This window comes from Mustela nigripes, chromosome 16, assembly GCF_022355385.1.
Source record: "Mustela nigripes isolate SB6536 chromosome 16, MUSNIG.SB6536, whole genome shotgun sequence".
Classification (NCBI taxonomy): domain Eukaryota; kingdom Metazoa; phylum Chordata; class Mammalia; order Carnivora; family Mustelidae; genus Mustela; species Mustela nigripes.
In genome coordinates, this window is record NC_081572.1 from 22,927,684 (window position 1) to 22,946,348 (window position 18,665).

The 18,665-nt window shown below is 39.8% G+C and overlaps 1 protein-coding gene across 1 annotated transcript in view; it reads left to right on the forward strand.

The window, feature by feature from the left end:
* The window catches only part of NPEPPS (aminopeptidase puromycin sensitive), an 81,380-nt gene extending 62,781 nt beyond the window's left edge, over window positions 1–18,599 (forward strand). The window contains exons 14-23 of the mRNA XM_059378783.1: window positions 500–563; window positions 2,218–2,357; window positions 3,904–4,038; window positions 5,440–5,659; window positions 10,317–10,459; window positions 10,909–10,965; window positions 14,926–15,033; window positions 15,533–15,688; window positions 16,002–16,049; window positions 18,401–18,599. Coding sequence (XP_059234766.1) covers window positions 500–563; window positions 2,218–2,357; window positions 3,904–4,038; window positions 5,440–5,659; window positions 10,317–10,459; window positions 10,909–10,965; window positions 14,926–15,033; window positions 15,533–15,688; window positions 16,002–16,049; window positions 18,401–18,553 — 1,224 coding nt within the window. The 3' untranslated portion in view covers window positions 18,554–18,599. The remainder of the gene's footprint in view (window positions 1–499; window positions 564–2,217; window positions 2,358–3,903; window positions 4,039–5,439; window positions 5,660–10,316; window positions 10,460–10,908; window positions 10,966–14,925; window positions 15,034–15,532; window positions 15,689–16,001; window positions 16,050–18,400) is intronic.
* The last annotated feature ends 66 nt before the right edge of the window (window positions 18,600–18,665 follow it).

Consider the following 18,665-nt stretch of genomic DNA (forward strand, 5'->3'; position numbering starts at 1 on the left):
TTATGTATCCTTGTGGAAGTGGTAGTAGTTTTAAGTTCTTGTCTGCGTATAAATCCCTTCATTACGTACAACATGGCCTTTTATTTAAAGTATTGTTATTTTGAGGGGCGCCTGGGTGGCACAGTGGGTTAAAGCTTCTCCCTTCAGCTCAGGTCATGATTCCGGGGTCCTGGGATCCAGCCCCATATCAGGCTCTCTGCTCAGCAGGGAGCCTGCTTCCTCCTCTCTCTCTCTCTCTCTCTCTCTCTCTCTCTCTTTCTCTGCCTGCTTGTAATCTCTATCAAATAAATAAAATCTTAAAAAAAAAAAGTATTGTTATTTTGAGGACTAAATGAGAAGTGATGTCTTCTCCCATTATATAGTGTCGTCATCTTCATCACTGTTGCAGTTTGGGACACTTGGCTGTCCTGGTTTCACCTTCTGTTTTGTCACAGAAGTGTTGCCCCCACAAAAAAAAAAGTCAATACTACTATTTTAGCTTTTGTTTTTCCTTCTTTAGGTAGAAGATGACAGATTATTGAGGTTGTCCCAAAGGAAGTTCTGTGCCAGTGGACCATATGTTGGTAAGCAAGTGGCTTTAAGTGGGAGTTGGTAAATGAATTTGAATACCATATGAGTAGTGTTCCAATTAATAGGAAATAATCCACTTTTCAGTATTTTTAATAGAATTAATAGAATTAAAAATAAGGAAAAAAATAAGGAAATATTAATGAAATAAAAATGAAATCTAGGAAATCAGAAAAGATTCATGAGATATTTGTAGTGTTTTGATATTCTTTGATTTTTTAAATTCCCTGTTTCTGTGTATTATTGGAAGCTATAAGGAGTAAATTAGGAACACCCAAGAAGTAATGTCTCTAGCCTTCATTCCTAAAAGAAGCCTTGGTGCACACTTGTATGGGTAGCTAATTTTTTTTTTTTTTAATTCTTGGGCATACTAAGTAAGTGAACAAGTAAATAAATAAAGCCCAGTCATTATTTAGCATTATTATGTACCAGTTACCGTGCTAAGCAGTATAGCTTAGTAGTACTTAGAAGTACTGATCCTTCTTTTAAAGTCTTAGCAACCCCATTAGGTAGATAGTATTATTTCCTTTTTATAAATGAGGGAGCTAAGGAAAAGGTGGGTTAGTTAAGTGGCCCAAGGTCACCTATCTAATGAGTTAAAGAGTAGGAATTCAAACAAAATAGTTGGATTACATGAGTTTATACCTTTAACCACCACTCGACTCTGGTTTTTCAAAGATTTCTACAGGTCGTTGATTCTTTTGCTCAGAAAATTAGAAGTGTTTCTCTGTACCTTTCTCACCTCCTTTATAATAACAATTCTTAGTAAGGGGAGATGTATATCAGAATCACCAATATGTTTTTATGTTCCACCCTCCAAAATATGGTACACTCTACTAGGGTTAAGAGGTACAGCCTTCCATCCTTCCCTTGCTTAGCATTTAGAATTACTCTTTAAATAACTATGTCTGATAAGTTAGATGACAGGCTTGTTATCCAAAATAAATCCTTAAGTGTTACATTTTCTGTTTGCTGCCTCATAACAGTCTGCATGATAGGACTGACAGGATTTGCAGTTTTTTCAAACACTCTGTGACCAGTATAGGTAGTAATAAAACCGGAACTATCTCAACATTAGAAGAAAATTCTGATTTGTCGTTTAGCCTAATAGCATAAAGTATATAACTTATTAAGAGTTTACATTAACGCACTGGGCGGTGACTCTATTCTGTTCAGTATCTTAATTCAGAGTCTGTTTTGCTATCTGATACCTCAAAGGCAGTATGTTATCTGCCTTAAAAAAGTTTTGACTTTTAGCTATCACTTTTTAGTGGTGGAATCCATCAGCTCCAGGGATTGTCGTGTCTATCACAGAAATAAAATCAACCCTTCATTGTTTCAGGAGTATATATACCTGCACCTTAGAATGTTTTTAAATGCTATGTGAGAGCTTTTACGTACTTGAAATTTCTCTTAACAATAAAATCATTACTGTCTCTATTGCTCTGTAACAGGAAAGTGGCTCTTCCTTTATACTAGTATTATTCCGGTTGTGGAAGAGTTTATGTACCATTGAACATGAGCTGTTGGCTTAACAGTTAGACTCGAGTTCATGTGTAGGACGCCTGTCCTCTCTCTCCGCCTTACCCTCTTTTTCTTCCAGTGACAAACTATTTCTCAAGTTTCCTATTCGTTCTTCTTTTGCTTAAGGAGAAGACTGTCCCCAGTGGATGGTTCCTATCACGATCTCTACTAGCGAAGATCCCAACCATGCCAAACTGAAAATTCTGATGGATAAGCCAGAGATGAATGTGGTTTTGAAAAACGTCAGACCAGACCAGTGGGTAAAGGTGAGTCTAGAAATGGCCTGTTTTTATCTGACCTAAATTGATTGATTTCTGTCACTCCCCTTATGCATGTTATGGCTGGCTCTAAATTCTGCATTAGTTTGGACTAGGACTTACAAAGACAGAAACATAGGGCCAATTTTCAAATAATATGGTCTAGATATCTTCCCTTATGTCAGTTAAGGAAGTGATAGATAAGCAGATATTAAAAGATGGGATCAAAGGGGAAAAAATAGTAGATTATGTGTGAAGTCACATTAACCAAACGATTTGTAGTCTTGCAACTTCAAACTGCACTGTCATTGTGATGAGATGATATGTTGTCATTGGAAATGTACAGCTATAATCAGGTGAGCTCAGACATGTAATAATAAGTTTGTGTCACTGAAATGTGAAATCCTGTAACTGATGTTGGGAAACCATTTCATAAAAAATAACAGTTGGTAAAGATGATTTTTCATTATCCTGTACTCTGCACCATTCATAATGAAAGTATCTACTAGACTTTTTACCCAGTTAGAGGTTCCTAATAAGACTTATATGTTGTCTCAGACTTCTTTGCTTTTCTGAAAAGAACCATTTTTCCCTTTGTTTTAATACATATTTTACTTACTGGAATAGTGTATTACCACCATTTGAAATTATATCTGGAAGATGATGTAGCTGTATGAAATTTTTCTTACAAATAAGAAAAACATATGTACACAGTGATTGTAATTGAGTAAATAAAGGTATTATTCCTGTAATGAAAGGTAAAGGGAATCAATAAAATAGCAGTTGTATTATTGTGAGGTGATTTTTTAAAAAATACTTACATATAAATAGAAAAATATTTATATCTTATGCTATTATTTTAGCTGCAAAGTGTTATGTATATAAGTATTATCAGAAATATTTTTCCCTAGGGCTAACAACACATTATATGTTAATAAAAAATCTTTTAAAAAAAGAAATATTTTTGCCTATTAGTAAATAGCTTATAGAGAATAATGACAGTCCCTGATTACCTTACTCCACAAATCATGTGAAATTGCCTTTTAAGTCTCCTTAAGTCTTTAAAATCTAGGACCTGAGCATTGTTCTCTTGAGAGTCTGGCTGAGTAGGTGAGTGTAAAGGCTTAGTCTTCCTCAGATATTCCACAGCCCATGCACTCTTACATACAGTAAATATTTTCTGTAAACTTAAAACTGTCCACTTCGAGTGGATAGAAACTGGCCCATGTGACTCCCATCCTCCCTACCATCCAGCTCAGTTTGGAGCCTGATGTGGGGCTCAGTCTCCTGACCCTGAGATCATGACCTGAACTGAGATCAAGAGTCAGACAGCTTAACCAACTGAACCACCCAGGCGCCCCGACAACCGATTTCTATCTTTACGTGTTGTTTCATGTTCATCCCTGCCTGCATATGTGAGCTTTGTTGTTGTTTTTGCTCAGATAAACAAAAACCAGAACACTTTTCACACCTGCTAAAGATTGTTTAAAAAAAAAAAAAAGAAAAGAAAAAGAAAAACTGTTTTATTAACAATGACCATTGGGTATCTTTTCAGTTAAACCTGGGAACAGTTGGATTTTATCGGACCCAGTATAGCTCAGCCATGCTGGAAAGTTTATTACCAGGCATTCGTGATCTTTCTCTGCCCCCTGTGGATCGACTTGGATTACAGAATGACCTCTTCTCCTTGGTGAGTCTCCCTCAAGTAGTATGATGGATTTTGTTGATTAAAGGATTTTGTTTTTCCTGGAGTGTCTGACTGAAACATAATTAGAAGAATATGGTTCTTCCTGAAGGTTGAACACCTTCTGGGACTAGAACAAATGACTAATTATTAATTAACAAGACAAGATTAAACACATCTAATTTACCAGAAACAAATCCCATCTCACTACTCCTAAGGCAGGTTTTGCAACTAAAACTATCCTTTGTAAGGCAGAAATTCTTCTTGGTAGAAATAGGTATGAGCCTTGAAGAAACTTCCCTATTGATGTGTTGGTTTTTTTAAAAATAATTAATTTAGAGTGATTTATGTGTTCTAAAATAGTGATTGTACTTCTCTTGAAACATCTAGTATTCTTTAACATTCCATTGCTACTCTAATAATAGCCCATTAGCTTTAGAATTATGTTATATTTGACTTTGTTCCAGAAAGGATATAAATCAGCAATTAGTAATATTATCTTTATGACTCCAACATAGGTTAGATAATTGCCAGATGTCTGTGATAAAATTGTCAGATTCCTCCTAGTGTTCCTTTAAATTGGACTTGAAATTTTCCCTCCCCTCTGCAGTAACTGGTTTTGGATTCCTCCTTTGTATAAACACAGATTAGCATTGATGCACAAAACCTCACATCTGCTGATCTCATTGCTGAGAGAGACCTGTCCCAGGAGAGTGGTGTGTTTGTGCAGTTGGCTGCTGTAACAGAAGTTCTTTTTCCTAGCTCTGTTAGTTAATTCTGAAAGGACTCTGAATTTGTAGTGCCTTCCAGTTTGCCTTCTTTTAGAAATGAATGAAGGACAGGCTGACGTTGACACAGTCTTCAAGTCCAGTTTTGAAAGAGCCTCTGTCAAAAGCCAAAGCCCTGACTATTTTTGCATCTTTTCTGAAAGTCTGAGAATTTTTTTAAATAAAAAGAAAACCAAAGCCCAGACACTGGATAGAAATAGAAGTTCATTGTTTTCTTTCTTGCTTTCTTTTTTTTTCTTTCTTGCTTTCTTTCGCTTTGAAGTGTAGTTGATACACAATGTTACATGAGTTTCAGGTGTGCAGCTTACTGATTCCACAAGTCTGTGCCTCTTGCTGCGCTCACTGCACGTGTAGCCACCATCTGTCACCAGACCAAGTGTGCTTCCTTACTTGGCTCTTTTATAAATAGCAAAAAAAAAAAAAAAAAAAAAAGTAAATAAGGAATGTTGTCATGATAGCATTTTTATTTAAATAATCCCCTGATTTTATATAGCCTCATTTCCTTTAAATCAGAGACATGACTGACTAGCAGTAGATAATGCTGAAAATGCATGCTTGTGTTTTTTTGTTTTAGTTTTTGTTTGAAGACTAGATTAATTTATGTTTTTTCCTATCCCAGGCTCGAGCTGGAATCATTAGCACTGTAGAGGTTCTAAAAGTCATGGAGGCTTTTGTGAATGAGCCCAATTATACTGTGTGGAGCGACCTGAGCTGTAACCTGGGGATTCTCTCAACTCTCTTGTCCCACACAGACTTCTATGAGGAAATCCAGGAGTTTGTGAAAGATGTCTTTTCACCTATAGGGGAGAGACTGGGCTGGGACCCCAAACCTGGAGAAGGTAATGGGTGTGCTGAATGGGGAAGTAGTAGAGGAGAAATTGATCCTTTTTAACTCAGCTGTTGTTAACAGTGTCAGTAATGTTTTTGTATCTGCTGGATGTTACTATGTATTCAGCTCACCAGAAATTAACTCTTAGGCCTTTTAAGTTTATTGGTGAAATTACATGGGTTGCAAAGTAAAAACAGTGGTGGTTATGTGTATTCACGGCTAAATATGATTTGTAAACAAATCAAATGGTGGAAATAGAAATCTTTTACAGAGTTCCAAAGGCCAATCTATAATCAAGGAAAGCTAAAGGGAATTTTGGATTATTTTATTTATTATTACCCTAAATTCCAGGCACCTTATATGTATGACTTATAAAGACACTGAGAGACAGTACCTGAACTAAGGAAATTATTTACTTTCTCCATGTGTTCTCTCCTCTGATTATTTCTGTAATCACATATTTACTCTTTTGCTGTCCTGTACATGTTGGGAATGGTGGGTGATCTGAAGACTTTATATATAATTATTTTCTACCATCTGCAAATAACTAAAGATGGTATTTCCCTCCCAAGCAGTCTTGTCCCAGAGGGGGTCTTTTGCAGTAAGAGCAGCAGTAACAATTACCTAGAGCTCTGTGTTTTGCCTTCATTGATTCAGCAAATACTTATGCACCTAGTAAATAACCAGGTTCTGTTCTGGGAGCTGGTGGTACAACAGTGAAGAAAGCATTGCCCTGTGTGGCTTACTTCTAGTGGGAGGCACGGCAAATCATTAAATACATGATATTTTAGCTAGCAGCGGCATCATGAAGAAAAATCCAGATAGGTGAGGTAGCCAAAGAGGAGGAGGCCAGTAGCTCATCGAGTGGTCAGAGCAGCTGTCCCTCGTGATGAGGTGATGTGTGTGCATAAGCAGAGACCTCTGAGAGAGAGCTGGGAGGCCATCCAGAGGGAAAGGTTCCAGCAGGGAACAGCCAGTGTGGAAGGCCTGCAGCAGGAGCATGCTTGTGTCCTTGTGATTAGAGTCAGGACAGAGTAGTGAGGGAAACAGGGAGTGGGAAGCGGTTCAGCTCCTGTAGGACCTGTGGGAGCTCGTACACTATTTTGGATTTTCACAGTTAGTGGTATGAGAAGCAAACTTGAGAGCTGAAGAAGAACATGACTGGATCTGCTTTGTGGAAACCAGAATGGAGTTGAGAGCCCAGAGAAAGGAGCAGGGAAACAGGTTACAAAGTGCAGTTGAGGCACTGGTTGCAGCTTGCGCTTGTAGGTGGTAAATTCTGTGGTTGTTCTGAAGGCAGAACTGAATCTGTTTGGTGGTGGACTGGCTGCAGTGGAGTGAGAGGAGCCGCCACATTCTGGCCTCGAGACTGAAGGAGTGAAGTTGCCATCTGCAGGAATGGGGAAGACTGCTGCAGCAGCAGGCTGGGGGCGGAGGCAATCAGGAGTTGAGTTTTAGACATGAGAAATGTGAGGTCCTTTTAAACATCCTAGTGGTCTAGGCCAAATAAATCCACTTAGTTTGTAGATGGTATATATAGCTACGAAACTAGAGATCATGCAGGGCCTGAATGTAAGTGGAGAGAAGAATAGTCTGAGGACTAGGTCTTCGGCTAGGCTAGGATTTGGAGATTGGGTGGAAGAGGAGGTATCAGCTAGGGAGACTCACTGACCAGGGAGGTGAGAGAGTAAGGAGCAAGGAGATGTCCCAGACAGCTTAAGAAGCAGTGCAGATGGAGGGGCGCCTGGGTGGCTGGGCTCAGTTGGTTACGTGGCTGCCTTCGGCTCAGGTCATGATCCTGGAGTCCCAGGATCGAGTCCCGCATCAGGCTCCCTGCTCAGTGGGAAATCTGCTTCTCTCTGACCTTACCCCGTCTTGTGCACACTCTCTCTCTTTCTCAAATAAATAAAATCTTAAAAAAAAAAAAAGACAGTACAGTTGGAGAGTAATCCACCATGACAAATGCTGCTCTGAGTCAGGCAAGGTAAAGAACTGGTGATTACCTTGGCAAATTTTGTGGAGTGGTGGTGACCAGTTTTGGGTTCTCCAGACTGGGAGTAGGGGAAGAGGAGACAACATACTTAGACAGCTTTTTAAAGGAGTCTTTGCTGAAAGGGGGTAGTCTGGAGAGAGCTAGGTGAGTGGAGATACTTTTTTTTTTTTTTTAACAAAGTGGGAGATTTTATAACGTTTTTGTGCTGATGACAGTGATGGAATAGTAACAGAAAAATTCATGGTGTAAAAAGAGGGGAGTAATTGCTGGAGTGATGGCCAAGTGACGGAGAAAAGTCAGATCAGTGGAGGACTGGCTTTAGGCAGGAACAGAGATCCCAGAAACAAGACAGGAGAGGGTATGTGGAGACAGTTATAGGCAAAATAGTGGATGTTGTCTTTCTTTGTCATGGTGATAATGTGTAAAACTTTATGGGCTCAAATAGAGCTTTATGAAATAAGGAGAATGTCTTTTTTTTTTTTTTTTAATTTATCTATTTGACAGAGATCACAAGTAGACATAGAGGCAGGCAGAGAGAGAGGGGCAAGCAGGCTCCCAGCTGAGCAGAGAGCCTGATGCGGGGCTCGATCCCAGGACCATGAGATCATGACCCAAGCCGAAGGCAGAGGCTTAACCCACTGAGCCACCCAGGTGCCCCAAGGAGAATGTCTTTAGCTTTCTAGGTTTATAGCTGGAAGGGCCAAACTGCAAAATAACAAAACATTGCCTTGCAAGTCAGTACCGGAGCCAGAATTACAAATTGGTTCTTCATTGATGTCCTCTTGTGTTATCTATTGATCTGTGGTTTTCTTAAACTTACTTTTTACCGAGGTACAATTTAGGTGTAGCAAGGTGCACAGTGTAAATGTTACAGTTCCCTGACTTTTGACAAATGCAGACACCAAAGGAGGTTGCCTCAGGGCCTCTTCCCTGTCAGTCACTGCCACTCAGGTGTCCCCTGCCCGTCCCCTGCAGGCAAACACTGTTCTGCCTTCTTTCACCCTCGGTTAATATTACCTCTTCTAGAACTTTATATAAATGGAATGCTAATATATATTCTGTTCTTCTATCTGGCTTCTCTCGCTCAGTATCATAGTTAAGATACATCCAGTGTGTTCATTCCTTTCTGTTGCTTAGTGGTATTCACTATGTGAATATGCCACGACTTGCCTGTCCATTTTGGTATTGCAATCTGTCATTGCTGGTGTTAACTTTCTTTTTTTGAGATATAATCAATATATCATAAAACAGACCTCTTAAAAATATACAGCTTAGTCTTTTTTAGTTTGTTCACAAGGTTACACAACTATCCCCATATCTAATTCCAGAACAATTTCTTTAGCCTTAAAAGAAACTCCCTACCGTGGGCGCCTGGGTGGCTCAGTGGGTTGAGCCGCTGCCTTCGGCTCAGGTCATGATCTCAGCGTCCTGGGATCGAGTCCCGCATCGGGCTCTCTGCTCAGCGGGGAGCCTGCTTCCTTCTCTCTCTCTCTCTCTCTGCCTGCCTCTCAGTGTACTTGTGATTTCTCTCTGTCAAATAAATAAATAAAATCTTTAAAAAAAAAAAAAAAAAAAAGAAACTCCCTACCCATTGGCAGTCACTTTCCGTTTCCTGGCAACCTCTGTCCTGGCAACTACTAATCTGCTTTCTGTCTCTATGGATTTGCCTGCTCTGGGCATTTCATATGTGTAGACTCCTACCCCATGTAGCCTTCTGTGTCTCATGTTTTTCACTTAGCAGAATGTTTCAAAGGTACGTCCATTTTGCGTTGTCTATCAGTACTGCATTCCTTTTATAGCTGAGTAATACGCTATTGTATGGGCGTACCACATTCTGTATATTCATAACTTGATGGATGTTTGGATGGTTCCTACTTGACAGCTGTGAATACTGCTGTGAACATGTGTGTAAACAAGTTTTTGTGTGGACATAATGCTTCCATTTCTCTTGGGTATATGCCTAAAAGTGGAATGGCTGGATCATATGGTAACTCTCTGTTTAACCTCTTTAGGAATTGCCAGCTTGTTTTTCAAAGTTGCCACACATTTTACACCCCACCAGCAATGTATGAGGGTTCTAATTTCTCCACATCCTTAACAGTGCTTGTTACTGTCTGTCTGTCTTCAGTCATCCTAGTGGGTGTAAAGTGGCATCTCCCTGTGATTTCGATTTGTGTTTCTCTAATCACCAATATTGAGACTCTCCTTATGTGCTTATTGCACATATACACGTCTTTGGAGTCAATAGATCCATCAGAAGTTGATTTTTAAATCTAAGATTTCAATTTATTATACACAGCATACTATTTCTGTATGTGATCTTTCTCTGAATCTTGGGTCAAAACTGCATGATCTAAGCCTGTTCTGCCTCTTCCTTTCACATACAGTCCTTAGCAGTGTACTTTCCTAGATGGAGTAAACATTTAATAAATTCAGATCATTGACATTTGTAGACAAAGTCAGCAAATTTATTTGTTTAGCTAATCTGTTTAGTACTTCATTTCACTCTTATGATTTGAATAATGTAAATCAGGTGTTCTCTCAAGTACTAAGGTAATTGATTGTGTTTGTTCAAGATGGTAGACATAGTATAACACAATTAGAGGATAGCCAGGTAGCGTATTTGTGAAAACAGGATTTTTAAGCAGTTCCGTGTCTCTTACTTCTTAATCAGGTCATCTAGATGCACTCCTGAGGGGCTTGGTTCTGGGCAAACTAGGAAAAGCAGGACATAAGGCAACGTTAGAAGAAGCCCGTCGTCGGTTTAAGGACCACGTAGAAGGGAAACAGATTCTCTCCGCTGATCTGAGGAGTCCTGTACGTTTTCATGATGAATAACCTTGATCTCTAAGTGACTGCATCATTCTGTGTATACTGTGGAATGTGTTTAATGGGAACCAAAAATGACCTAAGTACTGACCCACAAATCATGTCTGATTCTGATTTAATAGGTGCATTCAGTGTTCTGTAGCCAGCATGTCCTTTGTCTAACGTTTCTCAGGCCAGACTCTGGTGCTGAAAGGTGATGATCAGCGCACATTTCCCTGAGAGAAAGCGGGTGTGTGCTCCTGTTACTCACCACGTGCTGTTTGCCTTGCTGCTTTTCAGTGTGGGCTCTAAGCTCTTTGCCACATCTGTATGTAACATCCACACATAGCTATTTATAAATTGTTTGATTCGCCTTATGTCTTTTCTTAACATTGAACTATTTGGAAGAAGATACGTTTAATCAGATGTCTTCTTTTTTGTTCCTGTGTTCTCTGTAGGTCTATCTGACTGTGCTGAAACATGGTGATGGCACTACCTTAGACATTATGCTAAAGGTGAGTAAATTTGGGAAGGGCTCCCATTTTCTGCTCTTTAACACGATTGACACAGAGACTGTGCGCATTGTTAGGTGGTTAAAAGTCTGGGCAAAAGACATACGTGCAGATCTGCATATTGCAGTCAGGCAGATACTAAGAAACTATGGGAGGAGCACCTGGGTGGCTTAGTCACCTCTTGATTTCAGCTCAGGTCATGATCTCAGGGTCATTAGATGGAGCTCCGTGTCAGGCTGTGCACTTGGCAGGGAGTCTGCTTAGGATTCTCTCTCTCCCTCAGTGCCACCCCCCACATGCATGTGCACATACACTCTCTCTTTCTCTCTCTCAAAAAGAAAACTTGGGAGAAATACATAATGTCTGTTCATGTATACTACCAATACAATGCCAAAAGTCATCTAATTTCACTTCTTTCTTTTTATTCGTAAGTTTATGCACCTTAAATATAAAAAATTGAAATGTTCATTTTGATTAACATGTCAGGTTCTTAAAATTTTTCCCTTTAGTGTAAAGTTACTAGGGTATTTCCCAAGGCTTGTGTCTGTGCTTGGAAAGGGGATAGATGGGGGCACCTGGGTGGCTCAGTCAGCTAAGTGTCTGCCTTTGGCTCGGGTCATGATCCCAGGGTCCTGAGATCAAGCACTGCATCAAGCTCCCTGCTCAGCAGGGAGTCTGCTTCTCCTTCTCCTCCCCCTGCTTGTGCTCTCTCTCTCCTGTCAAGTAAATAAAAAGTAAATAATAAAATCCTTTAAAGAGAGAAAGCGGATAGGTGATTACATACTTCAAGGATTTGAGCTATACCAGTGCTCCATTTGTGAATGGACAGGAAATTAACTGACCTGCCTACATTGCCTCTGTAGTTTTCCCAGGGTGGTTGGCATATAATTAAACTTAAATACTAATACTGTGGAACAAGTACTTCCTAAGTCCCTGTCCATGTAGTTATCAATCTAAGGAATAACTGGACTATGCTGATTGCATCAGTGGTGGAGGGAGCTGAATCTATTACCATCAAATAAAATGTGCAAAGTGTGTGTAAATATCCAAATTATCTGCCAGACCTATAAAGCCCATTCATTTAAAGACCCACACTTAAGGAGGGGAACAACCAGAACAGGAATGAAATGTGCTTTATTACTTCCATCTTTAATGGATTAAGAGCATTTCTGATCTCAAGTGGATCAGAATTGCAAATCTAATTTCTAGTATTTAGTTTTAAACAAATCCTATTTAAATGACTAAAATATTTTGAAAAATAGAAACTTTAAGAAACTCAAAATGTGCCACTTTACTGATCTTGTGCAAGAGTTTCCTTTCTAATAATAGAAAAATTATACTTTGGGTTGGTCATTTCTCATTCTTTTTTTTTAGATTTTTTTTTTTTTTTTTTTTTTTTTCAGAGAGAGAGAGGGGGGGCGGGCGAGCACAGGCAGACAGAATGGCAGGAGAGGCAGAGGGAGAAGCAGGCTCCCTGCTGAGCAAGGAGCCTGATGTGGGACTCAATCCCAGGACGCTGGGATCATGACCTGAGCCGAAGGCAGCTGCTTAACCAACTGAGCCATCCAGGCATCCCTCGTTTCTCATTCTGAATATTCTGTGAACCTGTGCACTATAAATCATGTATTTCTTTGTAGATGAAATCAGGTATTTGTGGGTTTTGTCTTTTCCATAAAAGTATGGCACAAAAATAGGGGTTCTGGAATTCTTGTGACAGATAACCTGGACATTTTCATGTCCTGGCATACTTTAAAGAACTTACACTATGTATATTTTAGTAAGTGTTTGCATCTGTTAATACAAGGGAGCTGACTGTAGTTCTGCTTTGCTATAAGCAGAGCTCTAATGAAGACCAAATTAAGTTTCTTCAAGGAACCAGTTGATGGGAGATGAGGAGGATTGTTTTCTATTGGTAATTTAGGAATAATGAGGCAGGATTAAAAGAAACAAAACCAAACTTTTATTTCAAAGTGTATTTGGAATGTGGTGTTATGGTGCCATCTAGTGGTCAAATGTAACAGGTTCTCCTTGGGGAAAACCATGCTTCCTGAAAGCCAGAGTTCAGACTGAGTATTAGAGCAGAAAAGGACTGTTAGAAATTATCTGTCCATCCCACTCATTTTACAGCTGGGGAAGCTGAGATCTAGAAGGGTTGAGGACTTAGTCAAGATCACACGGCTAGTTAGAGGCAAAACTAGGACTAGAACCCAGATCTCCTAACTTCCTATTTATTTTACCACATTGCTGCTCAAGAGTCCAAAGGAAAGGGGAAAATGGGACCTGTAATGGGGTCTGCAGACACTGGTCAGTATAGACTCTTCAATGGGAGAGATGATCAGCAGAATCTATAAATTGTTGTTTTGGAGAGGTATCTCATATACCTTTGTAATTCTAATTATTTACATGTATAATGTTTTGCTTCTGATGATTTTAAAAAAACCTGGTATATTCACTGTGGAAGATTTAGAGGCTATGAAAGTATAAAGAAAATAAAGTTACCTGTAATTTAAATATTTTTTAAAAGTCACAAAATAGCAGGTATAAGGGGGTCTTATTTCTTTTTTTTTTTTTTTAAAGATTTTATTTATTTATTTGACAGAGAGAGATTACAAGTAGGCAGAGAGGCAGGCAGACAGAGAGAGGAGGAAGCAGGCTCCCTGCTGAGCAGAGAGCCCGATGCGGGACTCGATCCCAGGACCCCGAGATCATGACCCGAGCCGAAGGCAGCGGCTTAACCCACTGAGCCACCCAGGCGCCCTGGGGGGGGGGGTCTTATTTCTGATTGGTAATGTACATATCAATACTTTATTTCTGATTGGTAATGTACATATCAATACTTTAATTTTTTGTCCTTTTTTTTTTTTTTTAAGATTTTATTTATTTACTTGACAGAGATCACAAGTAGGCAGAGAGAGAGGGGAGGAAGCAGGCTCCCCGCCAAGCAGAGAGCCCAATGCAGGGCTTGATCCCAGGACCCTGGTACCATGACCCGAGCGGAAGGCAGAGGCTTTAACCTACTGAGCTACCCAGGCACCCCTTCTTCTTCTTTTTTTTTTTTTTTTCTAAAGATTTTATTCACTTATTTGAGAGAGAAAGAGAGAATATGAGTGAGGGTGAGGGGCAGAAGGAGAGAGAGAAGCAGACTTCCCACTGAGCAGGGAGCCTGATGTGGGGCTTGTTCTCAGGACCCTGAGATTATGACTTGAGCTGAAGGCAGGCATTCAACTGTCTGTGCCACCCAGGTGCCCCAATAATTTAATTAGTTCTTTATGCCTCTCTATTTTCGCAATTTTCTATGTTCGGCATGTGCTGATTTTGCAGTTAAAAAATATGATGATACAGAATCCCACTGATCAGAGACTCATGAATTAATATTAACGTTTATTGGGGCGCCTAGGTGGCTCAGTTGGTGAAGTGACTGCCTTCGGCTTGGGTCATGATTCTGGAGTCCCAGGATCGAGTCCCGAATCAGGCTCAGCAAGGAGTCTGCTTCTCCCTCTGACCTTCCCCCCTCTCATGCTCTCTCTCTCATTCTCTCTCTCTCAGATAAATAAGTAAATAAAATATTTTTTTAATTAACATTTACTTTTTCCTATTAGAAATTAAATTGATGACCTTCAATGGTATTAATGATGATTAGTTTATTCATCTAACATAGAACATTAGTCAGATCATCTAACATAGAACATTAGTCAGACATATATCCCTCAGACCTTGATGTTAAACTGCTCAGAACTGATGACAAGCCATTCACATAGTACAGACTTACATAGTGACTTACTGTTTTGACATATGAAAAATGTAGTGCCTGAACATCTTAAAAAGTATTTCCTTTTGTTAATTTAATACTGTGCAGTCTCAGCCAGTGAGAATGTAGAGCAAAAAGTTTCGGGGAGAAACTCATACAAGCATATGCATAACTTCTAGGGGAGAGTTAACTATATCTTTATTTTTTCATTGTAGCTTCACAAACAAGCAGATATGCAGGAAGAGAAAAACCGAATTGAAAGGGTCCTTGGGGCTACTCTTTCACCTGAATTGATTCAAAAAGTCCTCACGTTTGCACTTTCAGTAAGTTCCAACAAAAACTGCCTACAGAGGGAATTGTAACCCACTGATCTGTGGCACATGTCTTTGATTCAGTATCCTCTTGATCTGCTTTAACCCTAAACTGAGGCTTCCTCTTAGTCTGGGGAAAATGGAATGGGCTTTTGCTACTGACCTGTATATCACTCCATAATGGTGAGAATCAGAATAGTTGGAGGCAGAAATAAACTGGAAAGCACAATTATCCCAGTACCTTCCTTCTGTCTCTTCCTTTCTTTACCCTGGAGGAACCCAAGCAAATATCTTTTGAGCAGCCTGTCTGTACCTGTCCCAGTGCCTCATTCTCAATTTGGCTCATCTTTAGGTTAAACATTCTTCTCTTTGCTTCTGGTGCCAGTTATTCCTAAAACCAGGAATGCGGGTCTTCAGTGTGATTGCTTGGGTACCTCAAAAGTATCTGCCCTTTCTAGCACCAGAAGATGTTTTGAATACAGTAGATTTTTAGTTCCCTTTCTATTTTTAGGAAGAGGTACGTCCACAGGACACTGTATCAGTAATCGGTGGAGTGGCTGGAGGCAGCAAGCATGGAAGGAAGGCTGCTTGGAAGTTTATAAAAGACAACTGGGAAGAACTATATAACCGATACCAGGGAGGATTCTTAATATCCAGACTAATAAAGGTATGTGAAGATTTTTATTTTGAGTACCTTGTTCATCATAGATGTTATTTAAGGACATCCATGATTCACTAGGTCTATAGACAATGGTCTTTGCTTTTTAAGAGTTTCTTAAAAAAAATAAAAAAGAAAAAAGAAAAGAAAGTTTCTTTAAATAGTTATTAGCTTTATTAAAGGGCTTGTCCTTCACCCATCGTGCATTCTCTAGAATATTCTGAAGTTGGGAGAGAATAGAATGGCTCATTTTTAGGATAAATGGAACTTTGTTCCTAGCCTCTTTTAGTTGCATTTACTGTTTAACCCATTGTTTTTTCAGCTGTCAGTTGAGGGATTTGCAGTTGACAAAATGGCTGGAGAGGTTAAGGTAAGCAAAGTGCTGTTTACTTTTTACTTTTCAAGGTAGTAAGTAAAAACTGATAAGCCACATTGTAATCATACAGTGCAGGTAATGGGGTAATGCTGTATTTATCCTTGTTTTTGCTTGGAAAAAGACCGCTTGGGTTGTATCTTTAATGCTTGAGGAATTTGGGGTTGGAATCATCTTTGAGGGCGTTGAAATATGGTTGAAAAAACATGGAACTTGGAATCAGTCAGTCTGAGTAGAAAACCATCCCTTGCCCTGGTTAGCTATGTGATTTCAAGCATGTTTTTAACCCCATGATCTCCCTGTGTTTCCTCATCCATAAAATGGGGTAATAATAAGATTGTTATTTAGAGTAACTGACATCACCAGTAACAGACTGGAATGGAGTAGTAGGTCCTTGATAATTTTTTCCTTTCTAATAACCTTTGTAATCTGTCATATGCACAGGGAGAGAAGATGGCTATGTAGGGGCTCTCCTCTTAGCCTTTACGAAGGATAATAATCAGTTAAGTGGTAAAGTTCAACATTTGAGGAACAAATCTACACTGATGAGGAAAATCTTAACTTTAAGCCTTTCATTGCCTTTAATTGTGAAGTACTTTTGAAATATCATTTTCACCTTCCTCTTGTTGAAGGCAATGGGGTTATGAGAGGTAAATTTAGAAGTTCTGAGAGCTGTAGTGTTGTTTCATTCATTCTGCAAATTTTAGGAATAAAATTTTAAGAATTCAGAGCTTGAGAAAACAGTGAGAGACTTGATCTCTGCCTTCATTTAGTTTACATTGTATATTGTGCAAACAGTTCCCTTATTGTAAAGGATATAAGTGCCAGAAGGAGAGGTACATACACTGGGTTTGGAGCGGAAGGACAGTGAGTGGCTGCGCAGAGGCTGGTAAGATAGGTAGAGGCCAGACCGTGGAGGGCCCTATAGGCTGTATGAAAATTTTCCTAAAAGCAGGAAGCCCTTGAATTGCCTATAAACAGAGTGAGTTGATGTGATTTGTGTGATAAAAATTTCAGCCTGGCTACAGTGTGGAGAAAGTTTGGGTTGGCGAAGAGAAGATGTCGGGATGCTAACTGTCCAAGCAAGAATGATAAAGTAGCTTGGGGGAGATGGAGTAATGAAATTCAGGGGGCTTGATTTTGTTAATCTTTGGTTCAACAAATATTTACTGAGTGGCTTCTCTGTGTTGTGGACATACCTGGCAGAGGAAGAAGGAAGAGTTGAGGATAATTCCCAGGTTCCTAAAATGTAAATGGTAGTGCTGTTTGTGGAGTTGGAATGAGGGGAAGTCTTGTATCTTACTCAGGCCCTAAAGAGCCTTGGAGCAGGAGCCGTTGTCTTGTATGTTAACAAAATAAGGTTATTGATTTCTAAAAGTTCTAGACGTAATCTGATGAATTAGTCATTCTCCCTTATACACTATGATGATGAGTTCAAAGTAAAGACCCCCATCCTTTCACTGGTTGGTATTTAAGAGGTGCTTTGTTTTCATTTTTTTTTTTTTAAGTTTTTATTTATCTCAGAGAGAGAGAAAGAGTGAGTGAGAGTGAGAGAGTGGAGGAGGGGCAGAGGGAGAGAGAGGATCCCAAGCAGACGCCCCACTGAGCGTGGGGCCTGACACGGGGCTTGAACCCAGGACCCTAAGATCATGATGACCTGAGCTGAAATCAAGAGTCAGACACTTAACCAAATGAGCCACTCAGGCGCCCCAAGAATTGCTTTGTTTTCTGTGAATCTTGGCATACTTCATTAGAAAATAGTTCATTGCGTCTTTAATCAATAAGCTTTGTAATAAATTACAACAAACTCATAAATAGTCTTGTATGAAAAATGTGAGTCTATCAAAGCTTCATGGTTTTATCATCCTTTGCAGTTTAATCTCTATTAGAAGCAGCCAGAATGTGCTTTGAGTCCTTAAGGACCCTGCCTGCCAACTATTACGTTAACAGTTTATATGGGGTTTTCTTGAATCTTCTGGAGTAAATATTTTCTCATAAATGAGAAAACAGAAGAGTTAATTTAGCGAAAAGTCATAGGTTTATACATGATCCAGTCTAGATTTGAGTCCCAAGTCTAATTCTAGCGCCTACACTAAAAGAAAGGCCATAGGTTCTATCTCTTCATTAACTTTGGATTCGATTTTAAGCATGTATTTGGGAAAGAATTCCTGAATGCAAGTCTAAGGAGCTGCTTGTTTTCTTTTAGCCTGGGAGTGGCAGTGGTAAATTTTCATGATTGAAGTTTTTGAATCCTTTACAGAAGAGTGGTATTTTTTCCTGAGCTGTGATACTGTTACCTTCTTACTATTGCTGGTACTGACCCTACACTCTGGGTTGTTTTACGCCAGGCTTTCTTCGAGAGTCACCCGGCTCCGTCAGCTGAGCGTACCATCCAGCAGTGTTGTGAGAATATCCTGCTGAATGCTGCTTGGCTAAAGCGAGATGCTGAGAGCATTCACCAGTACCTCCTTCAGCGAAAGTCCTCGCCCCCTACAGCGTGAGCCTGGCGTGCCACCGGGGCTTCGGTCCTGCTGCTTGGCTGTCGGGGGGGGGGGGGGGGGGGGGGGGGGGGGGGGGGGGGCGGGGACGCGATCGCTCTGAGGGGAGGTTTTT